At 36.2% G+C, this 27,570-nt stretch overlaps 1 protein-coding gene across 1 annotated transcript in view; it reads right to left on the bottom strand.

Moving 5' to 3' along the window:
• The window catches only part of FANCI (FA complementation group I), a 63,017-nt gene that overhangs the window by 34,219 nt on the left and 1,228 nt on the right, over positions 1-27,570 (bottom strand). Inside the window, exons 2-14 of the mRNA XM_040257575.1 lie at positions 25,952-26,054; positions 20,360-20,432; positions 15,724-15,854; positions 15,138-15,294; positions 15,000-15,057; positions 13,474-13,515; positions 13,035-13,158; positions 12,537-12,622; positions 10,852-10,978; positions 7,619-7,708; positions 6,847-6,983; positions 3,775-3,955; positions 2,347-2,434 (exon numbers count right to left, since the gene is read on the bottom strand). Of these exons, the coding sequence (XP_040113509.1) occupies positions 2,347-2,434; positions 3,775-3,955; positions 6,847-6,983; positions 7,619-7,708; positions 10,852-10,978; positions 12,537-12,622; positions 13,035-13,158; positions 13,474-13,515; positions 15,000-15,057; positions 15,138-15,294; positions 15,724-15,854; positions 20,360-20,432; positions 25,952-26,035 (1,378 nt within the window). The 5' untranslated portion in view covers positions 26,036-26,054. The remainder of the gene's footprint in view (positions 1-2,346; positions 2,435-3,774; positions 3,956-6,846; positions 6,984-7,618; positions 7,709-10,851; positions 10,979-12,536; positions 12,623-13,034; positions 13,159-13,473; positions 13,516-14,999; positions 15,058-15,137; positions 15,295-15,723; positions 15,855-20,359; positions 20,433-25,951; positions 26,055-27,570) is intronic.

Genomic DNA, 27,570 nt, shown 5'->3' on the forward strand with positions numbered 1-27,570 from the left:
AAACCACAGACCAGGAGAAAATATTTGCAAAACATGTATCTGACAAAGGATTTGGAAAAATCTCAAAATTATGCTGAAAAAGCCAAACCAAAAGGAAAAAGAAAAAAAAAGGTACATACTGTAGGATTCCATTTACACAAAATGTTTAAAATCTATAGTGACAGAAAGCAGACCAGACTAGATAGGAGGTCAGGGAAGGAAGAGAGAGATGCAAGAACAAATCAGAAAAAGGCACCAGGAAACATTTCTGGTGATAGATAGGTTCACCGGCTTCCCCAATGGCTCAGCAGGGGAAGAATCTGCTTGCAATTCCAGAGATAAGGGTTCAACACCCAGGATGGGAAGATCCCCTAGAGGAGGGCATGGCAAACCACTCCAGTATTCTTGTCAGGGAAATCCCATGGACAGAGGAGCCTGGCAGGCCATAGTCCAGGAGGTTGCAAAGAGTTGGACATGTGGAGAAGGAAATGGCAACCCACTCCAGTGCTCTTGCCTGGAGAATCCCAGGGACAAGGGAGCCTGGTGGGCTGCCATCTATGGGGTTACACAGAGTCGGACTCAACTGAACTGACTTTGCAGCAGCAGCATGTGTGTATGAATATACACTATGTATTATTATCATACTAAGAGAAGTAAATCAGAGTAAGACAAATGTTGTATGATATCACTTCTATATGGAATCTCAAAAAGGACACAAATGAATTTATTTACAAAATAGAAATAAGCTCATAGACATAAAAAACAATCTTACGGTTATAAAAGTAGAAGGAAAGGAGTGATAAATTAGGAGACTGGGGTTAACAGATATACATTACTATATATAATACAGATAAACAAGGACCTACTGTACAGCACAGGCAACTATATTCAATATCTTGTAGTAATCTCTAACAGAAAAGAATCTGAAAACAAATATATACATCTATATATATATATATATTCTGTGTACCTGAAACTAACACAGCACTGTAAATTAACTATATTTCAATTAAAAAAATGTTTTTTGAGGAAGTTGTAAACTGTTTTTCATACCAGCTACATCATTTTACAATCCCAATAGTAACATAAGGGTTCTGATTTCTTCACATTCTTGCCAACATGGGTTAATTTTTGTGTGTTTTTGATAATGGTCATCCTAATAAATGTGAGGCAAAATTTTATTGTATTTTTTATTTGTATTTCCTTAATTATTAGTGGTGTTGAATACTTTTTCATGTATCTCTTGGCCATTTGTATATCTTCTTTGAAGATATGTCTATTCAAGTTCTTTGTCCAATGAAAAAAATCAAGTTGTGTTTTTTTTCCTAGTTGTATGAGTTGCTCATATATTTTGAATATTAACTCCTTATCATATGTATGGTTTGCAAATATTTTCCCAATCTACATACACGTTATCTTTTTACTGTGTTTTTTGCTCGTTTGATATGTAGAAATGTTTCGGCTTGATGTACTCCCACTTGCCTGTTTCTGCTTTTGTTGTCTGTGCTCTTGGTTTCATAACCAATAAGTAATTACCAAGAAAAAAAAAAAAAAAGAGTTGGACATGACTGAAAAGTTAGCACACACACAGATATGTTGATCCTGACTGTGGTGATAGTTTCCATTTCACGGGTGTACACATATACCAAAAGTCAAACTGTTATACTGTAAATATGTGTACATTACTGTACCTCATTGTATTTCAGTAAAGCTAAATGTAAAGAAAGAAAAGAAGTAGAAGGAAATGTCAAGTACAGAACTTTGGAGAACCTTGACATTTAAGGACAGAAGAAAGGACAGAAGAAAGAAAACCAATCTCTAAGAAGAAAAACTGAGCAAAGGCAGGATAAAAGATGCAAACTATTACAGTTATCAGAGAACTTCAGGAGAGTTATAAATAGTGTAGAATGAAAAGGAAATTAAGAAAGCTGGTGATTAAGATGAGTGGATTTAGGCATTAGGAAATATGTATTAAAAAAAAACAAAAAATTCAGAGGTCACCAAAGATACCAAAGAGGTCACCGAATGACCACTGGTCACTCTGACCAATGAAGCCAGAATGTCAAGGGTTAAGAGAGTGGGAGGCCAATAAGTAGACAGCAGAAGGACAGCACTCACTTGACAATTATTAAAACAAAAAAGAGAGAAAGTTGATGCAAAGTAGAAGTTTCACTCATTAGTTATACGCTCCTTTCCTTCTTGACAACCATAGACAATATAAATGAATTTATATTTTACTGGCATCATAATCAAAGATGTTGCATTAATCTACTATATCATTAAGGTTTTTTCTCAGGATCCAAAGCATTATGACATTTAAATAAAAATATTCCTGACAACTTTTTCCACCCTTTCAAAGTTCAATACCTAGGAAATGATTGATGGGGGAGGATGCTCTGGTAACAACCCTGTTGAGGACCTGCTCCAGAATTTCTTGTCTGATCATCTCATGGATCTAAAGGAACAGAAGAATCAATAAAATATTCCTTGGTGACCTTCAGCTTACAACTGTATTAATACCAGGCAGAATAAAGAATAGTTTGAACATGGGTAAAACTGGACTGCTTATTTCAAAGACAAACATTATGTGGATCATCTGGAAAGAATCATTCAATTCAACTCTCATCCTGTACTCAAATGATTCATTAACCAGGCAAACTTTTATTAGCCTAAAAGAGAGATCACATGTAAGGTCCAGCAGCAAACAGGAATAATTCTACCTAGGTATCTACTATAATGTCAATGTCCATATTTCTGACAGTATGCATAACTTTCATATTAAAAGTCCATAAAAAACCCTGAAAATCTAGAAAATCTTCACCAACCCTGTCCTCAGTTTCTAGAAGCAGAGTAGTTGCCTTAAAAAAGACCTGTTTTGAATTTTTACTTGAACTTTAGCTAAATTTCATACCTGAACTTGATTACTTTTGGTAGAGACTGATTTCTTTCAGACTCTGGACTAATAATTTGATTATTAGTAAATTCTATGTTCTACCGATACAGTGACAAAGCCAACAACTGTATGAACCAAGCAGAACCTTGATTTTTAAAAAAGTCTAATTTTAAAACAAAAAATATTAAGTCTCTTATTCTAAGAATGTTTTTAAATCAGATTACTGTTAAATAGTCATGTGTATCTAACACACAACCCTCAAGGACTATTATATAGTATTCACTTCACTTCTGGATCAGAACATCAGATTTACATTTAAAATGACCTCCACATAACACTGTTAGCAGATACTTTTGGTGTATAGATACTGAAGAATGGATGTCAAGATGACTTAGAGAAATCACTAGCAAAGCAAATTTGTTTAGCCTCAGATATGATCTTACTTAGATTGAAATAAGTCATAATATGGTAATGAATTAAAAGAATATGAATTTCCCATTTGGGGTTCTTCAAAAACAATAAACCAATAGGCATGATTCTTCAAGTTTGATGTTCTACAGCGACCTAAAAGATTATTTTTTGTATACGGGAATAAAAAAAAAATCCAGAAATGATTTACTGCTAGAGGAAGATGAGGAAATCATAAGGAAGCTAACCTATATTCAAACTTCTAAGAAATGGTCAGAAAGAACAGAAATTAGAATAGATGAAAAACTCAGATAAAGAGTGAGAAAGTATTTCATTAAACTGCATCTATTAATGTTTCAACTATTATCCCAGTTTCTGTTCTGGGAAACTGCTACATACTCAAATTGCCCAGTCCCCCCAAACTCCCAGGTGAATGCCTTATTTGTAATATAATACAACAAAATGAGGGAGTGGTTGCTAAACTCGAGTCTCACCTTGAAAGTTTCCAATAGGATATCAGCTCCCAGCTTACAAGCATGCTGGTTTGGCATTCTAGAAAGACCTGAGCTGGTTTCAGCAGTTTTTCCATCAAGAATCTTCTTTGGCCCATAGGAATCCATTAAAATGAAGCCAAATTCTACCAAGCCCTGAGTAACATGATCCCAACTATGAACACTGTAGGAAAACAAAGTTTAGTTAAGAAGATAAACTTAATAAAATACCTTACCTCTACATTCTTTGCCATGTTATACATTTCCCAAACTTGACCTGTATAACCAACACTCCACATGAGTCTTTCCTTTTCATGTACCCTTAATCTGGCAAAATTCTGAATTTTGGGAGGAACAGTAATGGGGAATTGGTAGGCAAGCAATCTCTACCGACAGATCACCATGAAAATTCAGAAACTATGGAACATGAAGCAACATATGGAAGAAACTGGAATATTTCAGTGTACAGATCATTAGAGATTGCCATTCAAGATTTCATGACTACATGTTAATTTCTGCTTCTACTATTCTCCTCATGCCAATAACAACACTTATATACATATGCTTACAAGTTTGTCTTCCTCTCTAGATTGAGATTCTCTCAATCAGTGTGGAGAGCATACTGTAGTCATATTTTTGCTCATAGAGCCTAGCACAAATTCTGGCATATAGAAGGCACTCGGTAAATATTTATAGTAGGAACATTTATATTCATATTTATTTCATATTCATATTTATAGTAGGAATTGGACTGATGAATGATTGGATTTCAAAAGCATGAAATAAAACTACAAACAACCTTTGGAAAGCAAGAGAATCCCTGGTGATTTTATACCACTTAATGTTACCCACTATAGTGGAAATCATGTTTATAATAACCTTTATATCATTACATTTACCTGCTAAACAGCAACAAATTATAATGCAGCATTAAAGAATAAAGGAAACAGTTGTGAATAGATTCTCATAACATTCTGGCAGATTTTAACAATAGTCACACTCTGGGGATCTGGGATCAAGATAATAAAATGAGTACATGCTCCATTTTTCCCAACCTGAATACCTACAAATGACAGAAAAGATAGATATAACCGTGTGTGAATGTCTATATGTGGTGCATGCATACAATCCATGATAACGTGGAAAAATAAGAGGTGCTTTGACTGTCTAGAAATTATGATGAATCCTTAAAAAATGAAAGCAATAAAAGGAAAGAAGAAATCATAGACAACATTATGCAGACTGAAAGGGTGCCTCCAAAAGCAGGTGCCAAGGGCAGGTATGCTGGGAACTGGAAGGAACCCTGGAGCAACTTTTGTGGTGACTGGCTAGGATACCCCTGAATGAAGTTCAGTACACAGCAGCCTTCTCCACCTTTTTCTCCAAAACCTCACTGCATCTGGGGCCTGAGAGGCAGAGCAGCACTCTGAGAGAATGACAACATGCTGGAGGATTAGGGAGACACCATACCTAGAAGATTAGCCCCTGGTAAATCCTACCACTATCCTCAAATCACTGAGGTAGAGTGTGTTAAATAAATACAGCACTCTCAGACAAACTAATGGGGAACGTCAAATACAATAATAAGGAAATAAGCAATCACCAAACACAAGAAAATAATACCACCAGGAAAGAGAAGCACCAAACTCAACAAAGAGAACCAACCCTACGGGAAAAGATTAATGGAACAAACAGAAGATTTTAAAAGTCTAAGGAACATTCTCAGAGAAGAGGGAATATTATCACAGGAAACAAAAAAATAAACTGTTATGAAAAAACAACCAAGTAGAAATTTTGGAAATAAAAAACATGATGGATAGAGTGGAAACCTCAACAGATGGCCTAAGAATAAAATGCACACAAGTGAAGAAGCAACTCTTTAGAGTGAACTAAGGGGTTTCTATTTTGGCTGTGTCAGGTGTTAGGTGTGCCATGCGGGATCTAGTTCTCTGATTAGGAATCAAACCCAGGGCTCCTGCACTGGGAGCATGGAGTCTTAGGCACTGGACCATGAGCGAAGTCCCAGATTTTTGTAGAACTTGACATGAAAGACAAAAATACAGAAAGTATGAAATTGAGACGTAGTATACAGAGCAAGATATTCCAAGAGAAAAAGGAGAGAGTACTCAAAAAAAATAAAAGAAGAAAAATATTTCAAGAGGAAATACATGAATCCTTATAGTGGAAGGGCATACCAAATACCAAGCAGAAATCAGATGGGCCAAAGTGTAAGATTCAAAAGATAAATGTAAACAAAGAAACCAGTAAAATAATAAGTCTAAGTAAGTATTGCTTGTTAGTAATAATGTGGAGAAATTGTGCTATGCACTAAAGTTCTCATTTTGGAGAGAAGAGGCAGTTACAATCTGTTTTGCTACAAAATGTCTTATCTGTAATGTGAAAGAGCTCACACGTGATTGGTACAGACGGGAATAAGTATAACCTAGAAGTTGTATTGGTTCATAGGTGATTTTTTTCCTAGTACATTAATGTTTTGCACCTTCAAATTATTTGCAGGTAAGCACAGAAATTGTCAACAGAGCTAAATACAGCAAACCAAAACCACAAAAAAAGCATGACTCAGTAAAGACTGTTATAACGACTAACGTATATTCTGAAATACATTAACCATGAAAATAACAACCAGGATGGTAACCAGTTTTTTTTTCTATTTGGTTAAAGATAGATTTACCTAAAACTGCTAATCAGTTGTCTAAAACTACTAATTCAACTCCATCCATCAGCCCCAACAGTTAAAGTAAACAAAACTATTTTTTATTTACCTAAAAAGCCAATGAAGACTTAGACCAACAGAGTAGTAATAGCATGAAAGAAGCAAAGGTACCTACTTCAGTTTCGTATTCTTGCTAACAAGGTGGCCAAGAAATCAGGCCTTGGGATTTAACAATCTGTTGATACAGGAAACTCTGCTTGATCAATTTTAAGGGATTTAAACCTTGGTATGTGAAGTCAACAGCTATAGTCAACAGTTTTCTCTGATGGGCCATAAGTACAGTACCACACTGCATTTTCTAGCACTGAATAGCTTACAAATCTTACGGTTCATAAACTTACCTATTATTTACCACTTCCAAGATCATGGTTGAAATACAATATCCATGAGGAAATAGATTCTGAATATATTTTGAGCCTTGGAGAAGCTGAAGATCCTTAAAGCTTTTTATAACTGAAGACTTTAAAAAGTCAAACACCTAACATAATGAAAGAAATAGGAAAATGAAGCAAAAAATGTATAGCCCATACTAGAGAATCTTAACTCTGTAACTGTTCCTACTTGCTGCCACACACTCATATCCCTACAACTGTTTCACTAGATGAGCATAATGCAAAAATTATAACTTTCAGTGAGAACTTAAAGGAGCTGAAGACATGCCTGACTTGAGAGAAAAACGGCTAAAAATCAATATTACCCACACCCAGGGAAACACATATGAGAAAAAAAGGTAAAGGATTTTATATTTTCATTCTCACAAATAACCTATTCTCATTAATTTCAACTTGATCAAGGACTATTTCTTAGAAAGCGACAACATAATATGACTGCTATGAATACCCAGCTAAACATGCCATTCTTGCTACCTGGACTGTGTGATGTTCCCACTGCTATTCCCATCTCAGGCCCTGGCTTGCCACATAGTCGGAAACAGAAGTATAAATCAAGTATCTGAAGAAATTTTCAAGCAGCTCCCAGAGAAGAGTGTGGGCCTACATTCTTACAGGGGAATTTGCTGCTGGTAGGATGGCTGTGAAATTGTTTAGGCAAGGATAAACAGGCTATTATACTCCTTATCAACTACAGAAGGAACTAAAAGTCACTCATAAATACCTGTTCCTCAAATCTTTGGATTCTTGTTACAGAGAGCAAGAGGGCGATGCTGAAAGGACAAATACTGCTGAAATCTCCTTGCTGTGCTGCCTAGAACAGATAAACCGAAAAGAAGTCATAACTTATATCTGAAAAATATAACATATCCTACTTAAAAACAGGTCCTTAAGTGGATCAGAAACCTAAACCTAAGAGCTAAAACTACAAAACTTTCAGGACTTCCCTGGCAGTCCAGCAGTTAACTCTGTGTTTCCAACTCAGGGAGTACAGGTTCAATTCCTGGTTGGGGAACTAAGATTGCACATAACACAGTATGACCAAAAAAAACAGCCTATAAAAACTTTTAAAAGGAAACACGCAGAAAATCTTCAAGACTTTGGATTAAAGATTTCTCAGATACAATGCCAAAAATATAATTTATTAAGTAAAAAATTGATAAACTGGGCCTCATTAAAAATCAAAACTCTGGCGCTTCAAAAGAAACACCATTAAGAAAGAAGCCATGGACTGAAAAAAATATTTGCTAATTACATACACAATAAAGGACTTGTATGCATAATATGCAAAGAAATCTTAAAACTATGTAAGTCATGCAATCAAAAGATGGGGAAAAGATTTGAGTAGACATTTCATCAAAGATCGCTGTTGCTGCTGTTCAGCTGCTAAGTCATGTCTGACTCTGCATAAGATATTAGAATGGCCAATAAGCTGTTTTATAGCTATTAGAATAGGTATAAAAAAACAGACTAACAAATGTTGGCCAGGATGTGGGAAAAAAAGGAGTCCTCATACAGTGCTGGTGGCTATGTAAAATGTTGTAGCTACTTTGGAGGACAGTTTGGTAGTTTCTTTAAAATATAAACATAAATGTCTTACAAAACCCAGAAATTCTACTGGTAGGTATCTATCAAGAGAAATGAAAACATATGTCCCTACACAAAAACATCCATTTGGATGTTCACAGCAGCATTATTCATAATAGCCAAAAAGTAAAAACAACTGCAATGCCCATCAACTGGTGGACATCTGATCAATGGACACACACACACACACACACACACACACAGTGGAAGACTACTGAACAACAAAAAAGAATGAAATACTGATAAATGCTACAACATGGATAAAAACCTTGAAAAACTATCCTCAATGAAAGAAGCTATACACAAAAGATTATATATTAAATGATTTCATTTATACGAAATGTCTGGGAAAGGTAAACCTACAGAAACAGGCATGAAGGATCTTACAAGGTGATGAACATGTTCCACAGCTGAATGATGATGATGGTTGTTGCACAACTGGGTAAACTTATGGAAAATCACTGAACTATACTTTAAAATGAGTGTATTCTACATTACATAAATTGTGACTCAATAAAGGTAAAAAATGGGGTTTTGAGCCCTCAAACAAATGGAAGACAACAGAAGAAAAAAATAAATCAGATGAAAAAACAAAACCAACCAGCAAAAATAGAGCAGTAAACAAATACAAAGCTGGTTCTTTGAGAAGAACAGTCACCAGAAACCTAAATAAAAAAAGAGTAAACAGACACAGAGAAGATAAAAGAGCTGTTGAGGCTACTTTTCACATTTGGTCTTTAAATATCTTCTCCTACAAAAGGGACCTGAAGCTCCTTCGAGAAATCAGATGCGATAAAGAAAGCACAGGTGTGCTTTGGATAGCTTATGCCATGAAGTGCTCAAAGACTAACGGGGCCATGTCAGAAGGACACATAAGCCAACCTCAGGGATCCAAATGGCCAAATATGGATCATTCTGGGTACCGTTTATGAGTACATGGAATTTTAGAAGGTTCATGGTTGCATAACAATATTCAAAAAAATAGAGGGAGGTGTGGGGCTCTTTTCACAGAAAACCAACTAGAAGGAATGACCAATAAAAACTTCTGATTTTAATTCTACCATTTGCAACTCCCAGTATAATTACTGATTTAGGACAAGAATCATTAATAGATGGGTAACCAAAATCCACTGTGTGAAAGGTTGCTAAGGAAAGGATTTTCACATGTCTCAAATTATGACCCCATGGATTAATTTCTAATTACAAAGGGAAACATTTATCGTTGCAAGTGAAGAAAACTGCTGGTCTTTGTCTTAATAAAATGATTTGGCTAAGATTGCCTGATACTATAAGCCTTTTGATGTGATGCAATAGAATAGTGATGGCAAAATAAAGCCTCTGGGACAAATCTAGCTCACCACCTATTTTTGTACAGCCCATGAGCTAAGACTGCTTTTCACGTTTTTAACTGTTGAGGGGAAAAAAGTCAAAGGAGTAACAGTATTCCATAACACATGAAAATTAAATAAAATTAAACCTCAGTGCCCACATGGTCTCCCTGGCCCACAGCCACACTCATCCATTCATGCGTGGTCTCCAGCGGCCCTCTTGCTACAAGAGCAGGGCAGCGGCGACAGAGGCCACGTCACCCGCAAAGCCTGGAATAGTTTACCTGGTCCTTCAGAGAGAGCTCGCCGACTCCAGCAAGAGAAAAACACAACAGCACTTGCGACACAGTCTCACCAAAAATGCTTACCTTGAATCTCATCATGGGGAGACGAGACAAACCTCACAATGTGAGACACAAGAAAACTGGGCAGGATTCTTAAAAAATTCAATAAAAAGGTATTAATCCTTATTCTTACAAGATACATGTGGACATATGCAGGCACTGAAGTGTCACTATTTCTTCTTTTAAATGGTTCAGAAAAAATATACTTGAGAGAGGTGAGATAAGGTAAAATGTAGCAAAATACTTAAAGAGTTCAAAACATTTCTAATTTTTACCTTACTACTTCACAAAAATTTTAAAATGACTTAGCTCCACAAAACTCCATGATTTACTATGAGAAAGAGACAACTTCCCCAATTTGCAAATAAGGAAACAGGTCAACAGTGAAGTTCATATAATAATGGAGCTAAGGCTAAATTTTGAGTTTCCTACAGAACAGTCTTCATCTTTAAAAAAACAAACAGAAAAACATTAGAATGCTTAAGGTTTGGTTTTAAAAAGGGACTTGCTTAAAAATGTAGTGGTATCATGTATCTTCCACTTTCAAAGTTAAAAAAGAGACCCTCTAGACCCAGGGTCATTCTATAGTATTTCTATGTATTGGTTTCCAGTCATTAAATGGCATAAAAAGAGGCTTGAGTTCAAACATCCTTGTTTCATAAAGAGATCCTCGATCACCTTAAGAGTCTGGTTACTACCTTTAAATGTTTCAGGAGTTCTCTGCCTAGCTCAAAATCCAACTTGATGGCAAACACAATGTGTAGAATAATGGTGCCTTCCACGTGACGAAGTTCATCCAATGGTACAGTAACAAGATCCAAGTACCTAAAAGATTCAGCAGAAAGGTTTGAGCTATAGCTTGACCAAGAGACAACAGTGCATTTGCTCATATGAACAAATAGAAAAACTCAGGCTGAACTAACAGGATCACTGGAGGCAGGCAGAAAGTACAAAATCTACTGTCTTATTCTCTGCTCCTTTTCATGAAACTTCTTGAATGAACTGTCCATGGTCATTATTTCCACTTGTTTACCTCTCCCCAGTTAAATCCAACTCAATTAGGCTTCCGTGCCCTCCCTAACCTCCCTTCCAATGCTATTTGATTATCCTTGCAAGCGCTACAAATGACCTCTACATTGTCAAAATCAATAACCAAGTCTCATCCTAATTAAAGCCTCAGTAGACCTGACAGTTGACCCCCTTCTTTCTGGAAACACGTTCTTCTCTTAGTTCCTGGGGCACTGTCACTGGCCTCAAATTATTTGTGCTGGCTCATCCTTCAAGTGGTGGAATGCCTCTGAAAGTTCAATCTTGCGTTCCTTTTCTCTTTTCACAGTTTCCCCAGGGACCCTAAAGAGTCTGGAGGCTTCAGTTCCTTCCAATCGGTATCTCTGGTCCCAACCTCTCCCTGAAATTCTAGACTGCCTGCTCAGCACCTTCATATAAGATACTAATACATATCTCAAACTTATATGGTAAAAACTGAGCTTATTCTCCTCTAAACCTGCTTGTTCTGTCAGTCTTTCCTAACTCAATATACAAAAACAACTTCTCATCAACTGCTCAAGTAAAATAACTTAAAAGTTATTCCAGGTTACTAGACTGAGATAGATTAAAAGCACAAATGCTACAGACAAATTGCTTGCACTCAAATCGCAGCTCCATCAATTTATGGCTATATAACCCCAGGAAATCCCTTAATCTCCCTGTGCCTTGGTTTCTCCATGCATAAAATAGAGACAAAATGGAGTTGCTGTGAAGTTTAAAGTGCTAAGAACAGTACTTGGCACACAGCAAGCATTCTACAAATATTTGCTTCAAAAACTCTTTTCCAGCCATACCGTGCTGTGTCCTGCCTTTGGACTAACTGTTCCACTGAGAAAGTTCTTTTCCTTGAGCTATATATTACGGCTCTTATCCTCCAGGATTCCGGTAACACAGCACCTTCTCAGAGGTCTCCCTGACCACCCAACCTAATGCAGCTACGCTGTCACCGTCACATCATCCACTTGAAACGTACACATAGCCCTTTCCACTCTAATACTTTTCTTGCCATTTCTTTTCTTTTCTCTTCTCATTAAAATTTCTCCATGAGAGCAGGAACTTTGACTAGTTCATCACTGTCCCAGGTCCAATGCTTCTGGCACAGAATAAACATTTAATAAATGCCTTTGAAGTCTGTAACTACAGAGTCATTATTGCTGTTGTCCAGGAAAGATTAAAATAAAAGAGTTGACGAGACTACACTATTTTTAAACTTTGTTACTGAGCAACTAAGGGGACTAGGGAAATTCTATACTGAGGGGAAGGTAGGGACTGAAGAGTTAGATGATGAGATGATGAATTTGGAAAAATGATTTTATTTCTATACTCTTTGACTCACTTATCACCACTTTTTTCCTCATTGTGTTGCTGATCTAGCTTGTTGAAGAAAGCTATGATTCCTGCCAAGACCCTCTTCCGGCTTCCCTGAAAAAGAATAAAACGAAATAAATAAGGACAAGTTAAAGTACCTTTCAGCTTAAAGAATTTTCAAGTATGAATTTAAATAAATTATAAGCTAAACTCACACTAAGAATTTAGAGAACACTTTCATAAAAACACTTTTTGAAATTGAGTTTGAAATCCATCTTAATATCAGACTCTAAGGGGCCTAGAAGCCACCCTTTCAGAGCTCTTCACCCCTCTTCCTGCCACACACACAGGACCAGAGATAATACACATTCACTCTGGCTGAGGACCACGACACTTTTAGTAGACCAAATTGTCATACGTGAAATCAAAGTTTCTATGTCCCAGTACTTAAAACAAACAGTATGAATAAGCTGAATGGTACTAATTGGTCATTACACCAGAGTTTAAAAAAATATTTTATTTATACCTTTGAGGAGAGAACCAGAAGCTGATAGACCAAGGGTGGTATTTCTTGAAGATTCAATTTGGAGAACACCTTCAACACTTTTTCCACCACAAATTCCACTTCTTCTGCAGTCAGAGGGACAGCCCTGTGGATCAAAGATTCTAAAGGTTAGAGACTAATTTGGGAGATATCAGAATATTGTTAATTGCCTCTTTTGATTTTTCTCTAATGGAGAACCTTAAAGGAAACCAATAACCTTACCTCAGCAAAGTTATCTTGGAAAAAAAACATAAAGTTATACTTTAAATAAGAAATTAAAGAAAAAAGGGTGGGGGGGGAATATTGTAACAGAAAATAGAGTTATCAATACTCTTAGTGGTATTTGAGCTTACTACATTTCAATTTCTAGCAGGTAAGTTCTCACAGCAGGATTAAAAAAGAAGGGAATGATGATACTTACTTGAACATAGAGGTGAGTTGGATTACATACTGATGATCCCATCTGATTAAAAATAAAAAAGAAAAGTTTATGTTGTTTTAACTTATTTACATGTTACTTTGTAAAATTAGCAAGGAAGAAAAGAATTAGGGCCATTTCAAGTTTGATTTGCTGCCACTGGGAAATGACATCAAATAAATGACATTTAAAACAATGAAATAACAGCTTTTAACCTACCGGAGTGGCACAATCAAAGCTTGATGACATTCAATGCTGTTGAGATTTTGGTAAACAAATACTTCACATACTATTTTGTGGAACATACACTGATATAATCCTTCTGGGAAGACAAGCTGGCAATACTACTTATCGACTTTAAACATGCACATAACCAAAGAGCCACCCAGCTTACTATTAGGAATATATCCCATGTACATGCTTATAAAAGGTCACCCAGACATAAAAGAATGTTAACTGCAACATCTTTTATAATAGCAAAAACCCAAATAGCCAATATTATTTATTGGCAAAAACTAAATAATCTAACAATTAGAGATTAGCCAAATATTAGAATACTATGGAACTATTAAAAAGAATGATGTAAAGTAGTATATGCTGACATGAACATATGTGTTAAATGAAAAATGAAAGGTACATTACAATGTGGAATGAATAAACTTTTGTGTAATTAAGAACTAATAAATGGATAAACATACATGAGCTGATACATGCTTAAAATTATTTCTGTAACAGACCTTATGAACCATGAAAGCAGTTATCTCTGATTTGGATAATCTAGTTCCTTTCAATATACTGAAGTATAATCACAGTATTATGTAACTTAGTATTCTATTCATTCCAGACTATATATATATATATATATATATATATAAGTATGTAAAAAAAATATATATATAAATATGTATTAAGGATTTACTATATATATACATATATACACAAAGATCTTTCATCTTCGCTCTATGTCTTTATATATTTCATTTTTAATGGGTATAAATTGCATGGAGTGGCTCTTTCATAGCTTACATACCACAACTTACATATTTCTATTATTGTATCCTTAAGTTAGTCACAAATTTCTGTACTGAAATGTTCATGTGTAAGACTTTCTTATACAATGCAGTTTTTCCTTAGCGTAGACACTTATATTTCAGGTTTAAAGATACAAATATCAGGTTTAATGATAAAAATATCACTTATATATCCCCCCTGCCCCAAAATAAAAGATAGTGCCAAGGTGACTTTCTAGCTTTGAAGACCCTGGGACTCCAAATAATAGCACAGGGCTAAACTGCTGTGTTAAGATGGACAGTTAAGTAAGTAGAGACTATATGTATAATGTTAGAACAAAGAATACAGCAAATAACCTCTCTCAAAAACTGATCACAGACTAAATGGTTTTATAGCAGTAAATTATAAACAAAAAAATGGACTAAAACTTCAGTGATATAAATTCTCAAAATAATGGTATTCCTTTTTTCGGTGACTTGTAGTCCTGAGAAACGTTCTTCATATTATTAAGGACTTACCTGCCAGAACAGAGGGTGTTAATCAACTGCTTCTTACATTCTTCCCCACTTAGTTCACCTAGAAATGCAAAATACACTGAAGAATAAACCCGATTAAGTGAAGAGAAAAAAAGCCACTAAAACCGGAAGAAAAATTACCTTTTCCATAAGTCAGATTTTCCTTTTTGGTACCAAGGGCAGTGAGAATGATGGGCAACAGCTCCAAAGATTTTCCATTTGTTAGCTTGCCTTCATTGATAGCACTAACAAACTCATTGGCTAATTCAACCAATAACTGTCCTGGAAAACGGTGAACCTAAAAGTTCATGGGATTAAAAAAACATTCAGCAATATTTAGATCTTTGATACCTCTTTCCAAAAATCAGTCTTTTGCTGAGTTGACAGAACTGGCATTGAAGCCCAAAACTGGTTCTAAAAGTGATTCAGGGAATCATTCAGCTCTGGTAAAGGATTTCAGAAGGTCAGGGTCTTCTATCAGTTCCCTGATGTTCTTAGATATTCCAGCTCTTGAAAGAGACACATGTCCATGATACCGGAAACCTAACATAAACACCTAGGTGGTTTATGGCTCCTTCATTGGCTATGTTGTCTTAAAACAGTAGTTCTTACTTGTAAGTACGAACTATGGTGGGTTTGGGACATTTACATTTTCCCTCCCTCAACAAATTACCAACCCCACTCCAAATCCAACCAAAACCAAAAAAGTTTTTGTTTTCCATCTCACCTCCAGCATTAGCAATCCTATGATTTCAGATGCTACTTCTTTCTGTAAATCCCCTGATTCCAACAACTGGATACAACAACTGTATATCTTAAGTCTCTTAAGAGCTCCAGCTTCCTCAGAACAGGGTAAACCTTATCGTTTTAAACAGGCAGTACAGAAACAAAGAAAGAAAAAAGGAAGAAGTCTTACAAGGTTGAAGGGCAAACAGGAATAACAAACAGCTTTGCAGCTGAATATAGAAACAGAATTATCGAAATACTTACTATGGTACTTAAAATAGCAATATTTAGGAGCATTGAAAAAGTCTTAATTTAGACAGAAAAATGAAATACCACCTTTTCTGTACACTTCCATCCATGCCATTAATTTTTAAAATAATTTTATAGTGCAGAAGAAGGAACACCTTCTAATATTTCTTAAAGCTTTTCTGGGATCCAGTAACCCAAATTAAGCAACATACTTTACTTCAAAACATCATCACTGGGTGAAGTCAGCAGGAAAATAGAGAAAAATACCTTGAGATGAATGGAAAAAAAAAAAACACATTCCAAAAGTTATTGGCTACAGCTAGAGCTTAAAACGAAACCTATAGTTGTAAATACCTACATTAAAAAAGATCTCAAATCAATAACCCAAACTTCTACCATAAGGAATTATAAAGAGATGAAACTAAACTCAAACCAAGTGAAAAGAATATAAAAATAAAAGCAGACATAAATGAAGGAAAGAAGAATAATAAAAATCAAGGAAACCAAATCTTTTTCTTTGAAAAAATAAACAAAATGGAAAATCTTCAGACTGACCATGAAAAAAAAGGAGAAGAATCAAATTACTAAAATCAGGAATGAGAATGGCATTACTACTAATCTTGCAGAAATAAAAAAATAAAATAAAGTAATAAACAACATATGAAATGAATAAATTGCTATAAAGACACAAAGTTATCAAAATTGACTAAGATAATAGAAAACCAAAACAGACTTATAAATAGAGACTGAATTAGCAATAAAACCTCTTCTACAAAGAAAAGTCCAGAACCAAATGGCTTTACTGGTGAATTCACCAAACATTTAAAGAATTAACAGCAACTCTTCCAAAAAAACAGAAGAGAAGGTAACATTTCCAAACTGAGTCTGAGGCCAGTATTACCTTTATATCAAAACCAGACAAAGACATTCTAAGAAAACTATGAACGATATTCCTTGTGACTACAGATGCAAAAATCCTCAACAAAATATTAGCAAACTAAATTCAGCAACATAAAACAAAGACTGTACTCTCTAACCAAACCGGATTTAACCCAATACTGGTTCAATGTATGAAAGTCAGTTTCATATACCACATAAATAGAATAAAGGATAGAAGTCACATGATCACCTCAGCAGATACAAAGAAAGCACTGGAAAATTTCAGTACTGTTTCATGATTAAAAAAAAAACAAAACACTCAACAAACTAGGAATAGAAGGAAAAAAGGGCATCCATGAAAAACCCACAGCTAACAACATACTTACTAATAAAAAACTGAAAGATTTCCCCCTGAAATCAGGAAAAAAAACAAGGATGTTCACTTTCAGCATTTCTATTCAATATTGTACTGGAGGTTCCAACTAAGGTAATTGGATTAGAAAAATAAAAGGCATCTAGATTGAGAAAGAAGTAAAGTTACATATATTTAAAGATGACATAATTTTGTTTACAAGGGATCCACAAAAAAGAAACTACTAGAACCAATAAACAAGTACAGAAAGGTTGCAAGATATGAGATCAATATACTCATCTACTGTGATTCTATACACTAGCACTGAACAATGAGAAGACTAAGAAAAGAATTTCATTTACAATATCACTCAAAGAATACTTCAGAAAAAATTTAATAAAAGTAGTACAACACTTGTACTCTGAAAAGTACAAAATCTTGTTGAAAGAAATGAAAAAGAACCTAAGTAAATGGAAAGATATACCATATTTATTAATGGAAGACATATAAAGATAGCAATACTTTCCATAGGTAGATTCAACATAATCCCTACCAAAAACCCAGTTTCCGTTTTTGCAGAAATTGACAAGCTAATCTTAAAATTCATATGAGAACTCATGGGACCCAGAATATCCAAACTAATTCTAAAAAAGAAAACAGTGGAGGACTTACACTTCGCAATTTTAAAGCTTACCACAAAGCTATTCTAATCAAGACAATGTGGTGCTGACACAAGGAGACACATGTAGATCAAGGGAATACAACTGAGTCCAAAAATAAACCTTTGCATTTATGGGCAACTGATTCTTAATAAAGGTACTACTGAAAATGGGAAAAGAGATTTCCCTGGTGGTCCAGTGGCTAAGACTCTGTGCTCCCCATGCAGGCAGCCTAGGTTCAATCCCTGGTTATGGAACTAGATCCCATATGCTGCAACTAAGACATTCCACAGCCAGATAAATAAATAAATATTTTTTAAAAAGAAGGAAAAAAATGGGGAAAAATGAAGCTGGACTCCTACCTCACATCATAAACAAAAATTAACTCAAAAATGGATCAAAGTTATAAAGGTAAAAGCTAAGATTATAATCTTGAAAAGAAAACACAAGGGATCTTTTCAAGAAATCTTGAAAAGGTATAAATCTTTGTAACTTTAAATTAAGCAATGATCTTTTAGATAAAAACCAAAAGCACAAGCTACAAAAAATTAAGTAGACATCAAAATTTAAAACTTTGTGCATCAAAAGATACCATTAAAAAAATGAAAAGAACCTAAAATGGAAGAAAAACTTTGTGATTCATACATCTAATAAGGGACTTGTATCTAGAATATTTAAATATTACAACTCAGTAATAAAAAGACAACCCAATTTTTAAAAGGTCAAATAATTTTAACACACATTTCTCCAAAGACATACAAATGGTCAGTAAGCACAAGAATAGATATTCAGTATCATTAGCCATCAGCAAAATGCAAATCAAACCCACAATTAAGATACCCCTTCACACTCACCAGGGTGGCTAGAATCAAAAAGACAATAGCAAGTGTTGACAGAGGATGCGGGAAATGGGAATCCTTATTCAGTACTGATGGGAACATGGTGTAGCAGCTTTGGAAAGCAGCTCATCAGTCCTCAGACACTTACACATAGAGTCACCACGCTGCTGCTGCTGCTAAGTTGCTTCACTGTGTCCAATATGACCCAGCAATTCTACTCTTAAATATTCACCAAACAGAAATGAAAATGTGTTTACACAAAAATTTGTAGCAGTATTCGTAATTGCTAAAAAGTGTAGATAACCTAAATGTCCACCCATTCATACAAAAGTATGATCTATTCTGATAATGGAATATTATTCAACAAATAAAAAGAAATGAAATACTGATACAGGTTACAACGTGGATGAATCTTAGTAACCTTACAGGAAGTAAAAGAAGCCAGTCACAAAGGACACACATAGTATGATTCCACTTTTATGAAATATCCAGAATAGGCAAATCTATAGACAGAAAGCAGATAAGTGGTTTCTTACAGCTGGAGTGGATCAGGAATTTAGGAGGTGACAGCTAAGGAATGTAAGGTTTCTTTCAGGGATAATAAAAATACTCGAAAATTGTGACAAGTGTGCATTTTGGTGAAGACATTAAAAGCCACTAAATTGATATTTTAAGTGGGTGAATTTTACGATGTCAATTACATCTCAATAAAATAATGTATACTTTAGAAGGGTGAATTTAAGGATTATATCTCAATTTTTTAAAACGTCATCGTTAGCTAACTATTGGTCCTTCACAGCACTGATTTAATAGGATTAAAATAGTTATGAGGCAGTTTCCATAAATATTCGATAATTCATGCTACTTTGAAACTCAGATTTCCAAATCTATGATTTTAAATAAGGTAAAAATAAGGTTAGTTACAGAAGTGGGAGCCATGATAATCTGTTCCCAGTTTTACTCTTATAACTTTCACTTAGTATACATAGGCAGCAGCTCCTGATTCTCCATTACTTCCTGGTCTCTGATATTTCTACAAAACAGTCATTTAAGAAGTTTCCAAATTTTAAATATGTGTTTTTGAACACTTGCAAGGCAAGACCCAATTACTTGAGGGGGTAAGAAAAATAAAACAAGTTAAAATAACCTGCTAAGAGTCTAAAGCCACTTTTAATTTGTGCTTATAGAATTTTATTCTACTACAATTTATAAAATGATTGTGAGTTACAATCTGCAACAATATAAAACTGGCCCTTGTTCAAGATATGGAAACAAATATTCCCCACTGGGAATTAAGCATCTCTAAACAAGTCAACTACGATATTCCATTTTGTTAACTCAGAGCTCCCTAGCCTCTTGTTAAACACAGATTAAGTATTAAACATTGCCATTCTCCACAAGCTTAAAAGCACAACTAAACCAAACCATATTTTATGAAGTACACCCTTTACAGGTTCCAAAACTAGCAATACAATCTCAGATAGCCACTTCTACCTGCCTTAGAAAAATTATTTAAGTCCACAAGATAGTGCTATTGATTCTGTAAAATCCCCCAAAAAAGCTTCAGTGGGGCTTCAAGCAATACGAAAAGTAGCAATAGGAGCCAAAAGTAAACAAACATACCAGTGAACCCAGAGAGAGAAGTGGCATTATTATTACCTTTGAAGATGGCTTTCAGTAGTGCTCCAGCAGCTTTTCCTTTCACTGCCTGATTCTGAAGGAGGTCAGTCAGCTACAAAGAAAGGACAGAAAATGTACAAGTCTGGCAACAATTTCCCTATTTGAATGACCTAAACTCACAATATGAAAAACACTCATCTGTCAGAATCCTATCTTTCAGAAGTTCCAGGCATCAAAAATTCACATACGTATTCACATTATAGCAGGGTGGATTGTGATGATACTGGGCCGTCAAGACAAAATTTATTCATACGTTCATTCTACAAACATTTATTAAGTATTTAATCAGCACTAGGTATTGAGCTATGTTCTTGGGGATATACATTCATTCAACAAAGACTCTTTGAATATGTTCTTCTTCCTCAGCATTAGGTATACAATGCTGGACAAGACACGACAATGCTGGACAAGACATGAACCAGACAGACATAGTCTGACTCAGTTTACAGTAGGACAGAAGGAAAAAGGGTAACAGGAAAAAAATCAGAGAAAGAAATGGTTGAAAAGATTGAAACAGACAGTAATTAAGGAAAGGGAGGCAACTTCCACTAGAGTAGTCAGGGAGAAAGCTTCTCTGAGGTGGAGGTGAGGTGGAGGACATTTCCAAACAGAGAATTGGAGGATGAGAAAAAGCTGGTTATGCAGAGGGGGAAAAGGAAGACACTTAGATGGAGGCATTGCTACACGCAAAGGTCCTGAAGGAACAAGGAGTTTGGCAAGTTGGATGGCCTGAAAAAAAAATTCAGAAGACCAATTTGGATGAAAAGTAGTAAGGAAGAGTGGCACAAGATGAATTTTGAGAGAACCAGATGATAAGAATCTTGTAGGCCTTGGTAGGAAGTTCAGATTTTTGTTGAAATGCAATAGAAGTAACTAAAGAGAAAAGAGGAGAGGGACATGATAGATGTTTTATATTTTTATTTTTTCAGGTTAGTTTTTACATTTTTTTTTTTTACTTTACAATTCTGTATTGGTTTTGCCATACATTGACATGAATCCACCACGGGTGTACATGCGTTCCCAAACATGAACCCCCCTCCCACCCCCCTCCCATGATAGATGTTTTTTAAAAAAAATCAGTCTTCCTCCTGTGGCAGAAAATACACTGTGGAAGGGTTTAAGAGTGAAATAGAAATATGGTAGGAGATTGCTACAGTGATCAACAGAGAGAATGGCCTACACGGACATCAGAGAAGTCATGAGTTGAATTGTGTTCCCCTCCAAAATTCATGTTTAAGTTCTAATCCCCAGCACCTCAGAATGTGATTTTATTTGGAAACAGGGTCATTGCAGGTGTAATTAGTGAAGGTGAGGTTATATGGGTAGGCCCTAATCCAGTATGACTACTGTCCTTAGAAGAATCGGGAACTTGGGACAGAAAGAAACACACACCAAGAACGCTACGTGAAGATGAAGGCAGAGACCACAGGTGGGTGACATGAGGCCAGGAATGTCAAAGATTGTCAGCAGTCGACCAGAAGCAAGGCGAGAGGGGTGAAACGGATAAGCACAGCCCTAGTAGGAACCAACAATGCCAACACTGTGATCCTGGGCTTCTAGTCCTCAGAACTGTAAAAATAAGTAGCTACTGCAGTTTGTAGTACTTTGTAAGATGAAGTACAGGTGGCCCCAACTTAAAACAATGGATCAACTTACGATTTTTCAACTTTACAGTGGTGCAAAAGTAATACACATTCAGTAGATATATTTCAAATTTTTATCCTTTCCTGGGCTAGTGATCAGCTTTGGGATCACAAGGATAAACAACCAATACACTTACGATTCTGCACCCATACAACTATTCAGTATTTCACTCTCAGAACAGTATTCAAAAAAAAAAAAAAAAAAAAAGAACACTATTCAATAAATTACATGAGATATTCAAGACTTTATGAAAAAACAGGCTGTTGGATTTTACCCAACTGAAGACTAATATAAGTATTCTTGGCACATTTAAGGTAAGGTTAGGCTACGATGTTTGGTAGGTGTATTAAATGCATTTCCAATTTACGATATTTTTCAATGTATATTTTCAACTTAAAATGGGTTTATTGGGATATAACCCCATCTTAATTTGAAAATCGGTACACTGAAGATATATTTGAGAGCTTGATCAGGAGGACTTTACTGTGGTCTGAATGTTTATGTCCCCCAAAATTCACGAGCTGGACTCTTCAGACCCATTGTAACGGTATTTGGAGGGGGAGACTTTGCCAGGTGAATAGGTATAAGGACGAAACTCCCACAGATGGGATTAGGGCTCTTATGAGAGATTCCACAGAGCTCCCAGGCTCCTTCTACCATATGAAGGTACAATGTGAAGCCTGAAATCCAGAAGAAGGCACTCACTTGACCATACTAGAACCATCATCCAGGACTTTTGGTCTCCAGAACTATGAGAAATAATTGTTATAAGTCACCCAGTCTACTGTATTTTGTTATAGCAGCCTGAATGGACTAAGACAAAGACAGATTTCCTCGTGGTTTAGAAGCGAAATGGCTGTGGTGATAAAGGAAAAAGAGAAATCAAGGAGAACTCAAATTTCTGGCTTAAGCAACTAACTGGGTAGATGGTGACACCATTTACTGACATGGTGAAAATTTGGGATTAAGCAAGCATCTAAATCTTCCAGAGGGCTTATTAAAACAGAGACCTCCACTTGCAGTTTCTGATTTAGCAGATCTGATGTGGGGTTAAGAACTACTATTCTAAGATATCCAAGTGGAGATGTCAAGTTGATAACTGGATATGCCAAAGTAGAGCTCAGAGAGGAAAGAGGTCAATGGGAACAGGTAAGATCATCCAGGGAGAAAATGTAAAGATTAAAAAAAAGCACAAACATTCAGCGATTAACCAGCAGCAGCCAGCAAAAACTGAGAAGATGAGGTTGATAATATCCAAAGGACCATCACAGAGGCCAAAACCAATAAAACACTGAATTTGATCTCTTCTACCTGTGCCTGGTCTTTCTGACTGGAGTTCATCTCTCCCTTCTTAAATACTTAATAAGGAAGTAACTGACTGCTCCACCTGGAACCTCCAATAGCCCTTGACATAACTCTTATTAGGGAGAGGTTCCCAACCAGGGGCAACCCCCTCACCCCCTACCCTAGGCAGGGTATACAGGGCAATGTCTGGAGACATTTTTAGTTGTTATAACTGGAAGGGTGCTGTCACCTAATGGGTGTAGGCCAGGGATGCTATTAAACATTCTACAATGCATAGGACAACCTCCCTCAATAAAGAATTAGCCACTCTAAAATATACACAGTGCCAAGGCTGAGAAACTCTGACTCTTCTTGAAAAAATTCAGTTTTAAGAGAAGGCAATGTGGCATATGGGGAAAACAACTGGCCCCAGAATCAGAAGACCCAGATATGAATCCTCGCTTTGCCATATATTACCTTTATCACCTCAGGTTATTTAACCTCTGTTATGTGTTATTTAACCTCTATTCCCTGCGTCAAAGCACTGTTAGAAGGATTACATTAGATGACAGGTAGAGAGGACCCTGCACAGGGCTAGCGCACAGCAGGTTCTAAACAAATGTTAGCTCTCTTCCATTCCTCCTGTCCTCTACTCCTGTTTCATCCTCCTCCCTCTGGTTAAATGATCTGCGGTCTGTTTTTGACCTTATTCAGTTACCTTTTTACTGCATTTTAAAATGTAAAAGTAAACCAAGTGTGTGTTAGTCACTCAGTCATGTCCGACTCTGTGACCCCATGGACTGTAGCCCACCAGGCTCTTCTGTCCACGGGATTCCCTTAGGCAAGAATACTAGAGTGGGTTAGCCATTCCCATCTCCAGGGCATCTTCCCCACCCAGAGATGGAACCCAGGTCTCCTGCATTGCAGACAAATTCTTTACCATCTGAGCCACCAGAAAAGCCCCAAGTAAGATTAAGTATGCTTGCTATGTTGGAAGGCTTAAAATTTTTTATTTTAGTGGACAGACTGGAACTACCAAGTTAATGGCACCGTCAAAATAGATTTTTATAAGAGAGGACATTCCTCATTTTCTATTGTCTGATGCTTCCTCATGAGTAGACTGAGTTTATGCATTCTTGGCCAGAATACAAGTGATATTGTGTCCTTCTTGGAGTATCACACCTGCAGGCATGTGATACCATCTGTCCTTCACTGGCAGTATGAGTCTGATCACCCAGTCAAATATGTTGCCTGATTTTCCCACTTTGTAATTATTTTTTCCCCTCCCTTTGCAACCAGTATGCAGTTTGTGGAAGAAACTTTAAGACCATGCAAGTATCGTGTTCCTCATCTAACTTTCTCTTGTATAATGAAAAAGCCCAGCAGCAACCTCTGATATCAGGTTCTCAAAGTCAGCATCACCAGGTATGACACATCACAAGCCCGATGATACGACACACAGTGAAAAGGCATGGAGCCCTTTCTGTGGTCTTTTTGCTAAGGATGCATGTTCTGAGTCCACTCATGAGACACATCAGACATTCAGCAAAATAATGGATCAAAACTCTTCAGTGTTCTCAAAAGACAGAGAAAGACTGAGGAGCAGTTGCAGATTGCAGAAAATCAGGGGAAAATAACAATTAAGTGCAGTGTAGGATCCTGAGCGGGATTCTGGAACATTAAAAAAAAAAAAAAAAGGGTATCAGTGAAAAACTACCAGGTAGGGTTCAAATAGTCTTTAGCCTCACTAAAGGTGTTGTACAAATATTAACTTCCTGGTTTGTAAAATTTTACTGAAATTATTATGTAAGATGTTAACACTGGGGAGAGAACTATATGGAAACTCTACTATTTTTACAACTTTTCTCTAAGTCTAAAATCAGTTCAAAATAAAAAGTTCAAAAAACTTCTCCCTGGATTTAGCATCCACTGCTGCTTCTGCCTGATCCAATCTTGACCATGACTGTTGCCAAATGATGATTTTCTAACTTTATGGTAAGCAAGAACCTTTCTCACCATTTATTTATTTTTATTATCAATATGGACTCACAGATTTGTTATTTCAGTGGTTTATAATTCAAAACTGAACTTGGTTATTTTGATGTTCACATTTCACCAATGGAAGCCCCTTCAAGCTGTCTTTATCAGATTTAGGGCATCAATGTTATATTTTATAAAAAGCACTTGGAAGCTTTCCTTATGTACATACGTTATGTAATATATATGCTCTAAAACAACTTGTGTAGCACTGGGACTATCTAGCTCTTACCTCTGATCTCTAAAGGTTTGGTAGAAGCCTCCTGCAAAACTATCTGGGCCTGGTATTTTTGTTGAAGTATAACTGCTAACTTTTTTTATGAAAACTGATCTGTTTAAGCACTCCATCTCAAATTGGGTTGATTTCATTAAACTGTATGTTCCCAAGAAATTATAGTTGTATAAATGTACACAAATGCCCTTAAGTAGTCCATATCTCTTCCTCTCCCCCATTTCTTTACATCTATGAGTTGTTATCAAATAAACCCTTGTCTCCTAAGGAGAGTTGGGGACAGATGAAGTGGCAGAATTAATTCTAACATGTCCCTTGCATCTGTCGTCATGCCTGGCATCTGCTTTTGGCAGAACTTGCTTCCCAATACTCACATCATCTTCTCTCACAGTTTGAAGAAATTCCTGTAGGCCATCTGCTGTTTTTTCTGCTGCTAGAGATAAAATTTTCTGGTCCATTGTTACACACAGCAAGGAACTGAAAAGGAAAAATGTCAAGAGCTGGATAAAACTACCAAAAGTAAACAAATTTTTGATTTTTTCCCTTCTCTACTTGTTAACTGAGTATTTCAAATATGTTATGTACACAATGGGTACTCAACAGGCTAAGGACTACCAACTGTAGGAGTAGGTGATTCTTAGCCAAACCAAAGAATCTGGAGAATCCCCTGGAATTTCCTTGTTAGAAAGCTGTAGTCTAATCAAGTCGTCTCATAATTCAATTGTTCACATTTTCTTTTCTTTTTTAGTATCTACCCATTATGCTACCTAGAACAAAGCTGTCATTTAACAGTATTGCAAATATATACAATTATCTACACATACATAATAAATGAATAAAGCAATTGCACTGTAAATGCATTTATACCAATTAAATGGTATAAAAATAAATGAGAAGTTAACAAGGCTAAGAAATAAATGTGTGCTCAAACATCAAGCAGGCTTCCCAGCAAAGGAAACCTTGAACTGGAATTTAAAGGTTAAATTTAGATAGTCACCAGAACCACATGGTGTACATTACTGGGAAGGAAAGTGCTGTCAACAAAGGCATTCATAAGAGAATCCGAAAAACTTACTCGGGGAAAATGAGTATGTAGCCTGAGGCAGAGAGTTCAACTAGGGGAGCAGTGAGAAGGCAGGCTAGTAAAAGGGTGGGGCTAAACTGTGCAAGATCTTAAATGTCGAATTAAGGAAATTAGACCTTATTCTGTTAAGTAATAGTGACAAAAAGTTCTGGAGTAAAAAAGAATCTGACAAGACTGCAACAGTGTTTGAGGAAACTAAATATGGCATCGATGCACAGATTAAAGCAGGGAGAGAATAAGGAAGAAGAACAGAAGCTAAGAGGCTACTGGGAGCTATTTCAGTGGTAGTGACAAAGACTGGTGTTGGGGGCTGACTCTGGGGAGTGCAAAGGAAAGGGTGAAATGGAAGCCCATTAGGCAGATAGGATTTAGTGACCAGCTATGGGAGTATTACGAGAAGAGGGCAATGCAGACTGGTGGAAAGAAAACCTCCTCCTGTATTTCCTGCTGTTTTCAATCTCCCTAAATTATACCATCATCCACCTAGCTGCTGAAACAAGAAACCTGGGCAACATTCTTAACCACTTCACCTTCATCCTTCACATCCACTACCAAGTCCTGTGTCCCCAAACCTCTCTCAAGTCTACTTCTGAGATCCACTGCTGCCACATCATTCCAAAGTCACCATCATTTCTCACCTGAACTACTACACAGCTTCCTAACTCATTCCCCACCCAGCAGCTAAAATGTCTTTGAAACACAAACCAGATTTGTGATTCATCCTCATCTTAAAAACTATTCGGTGGCTTTCCATTATTAGTCCAAAATCCTGACATCAGGATATAGGTCTGGTCCATGGTAATTCCCTTTCATCACTCTATATTCCAGCTACAGTGATCTGCTCAGTCCTTCAAACCCCCAAGTTCCTTCTGCCACAGACAATTCCACATGATTTTCTGTCTGGAACTT

The sequence above is a fragment of the Oryx dammah genome, unplaced genomic scaffold (genome assembly GCF_014754425.2).
Source record: "Oryx dammah isolate SB20612 unplaced genomic scaffold, SCBI_Odam_1.1 HiC_scaffold_16, whole genome shotgun sequence".
Taxonomy (NCBI): Eukaryota; Metazoa; Chordata; class Mammalia; order Artiodactyla; family Bovidae; genus Oryx; species Oryx dammah.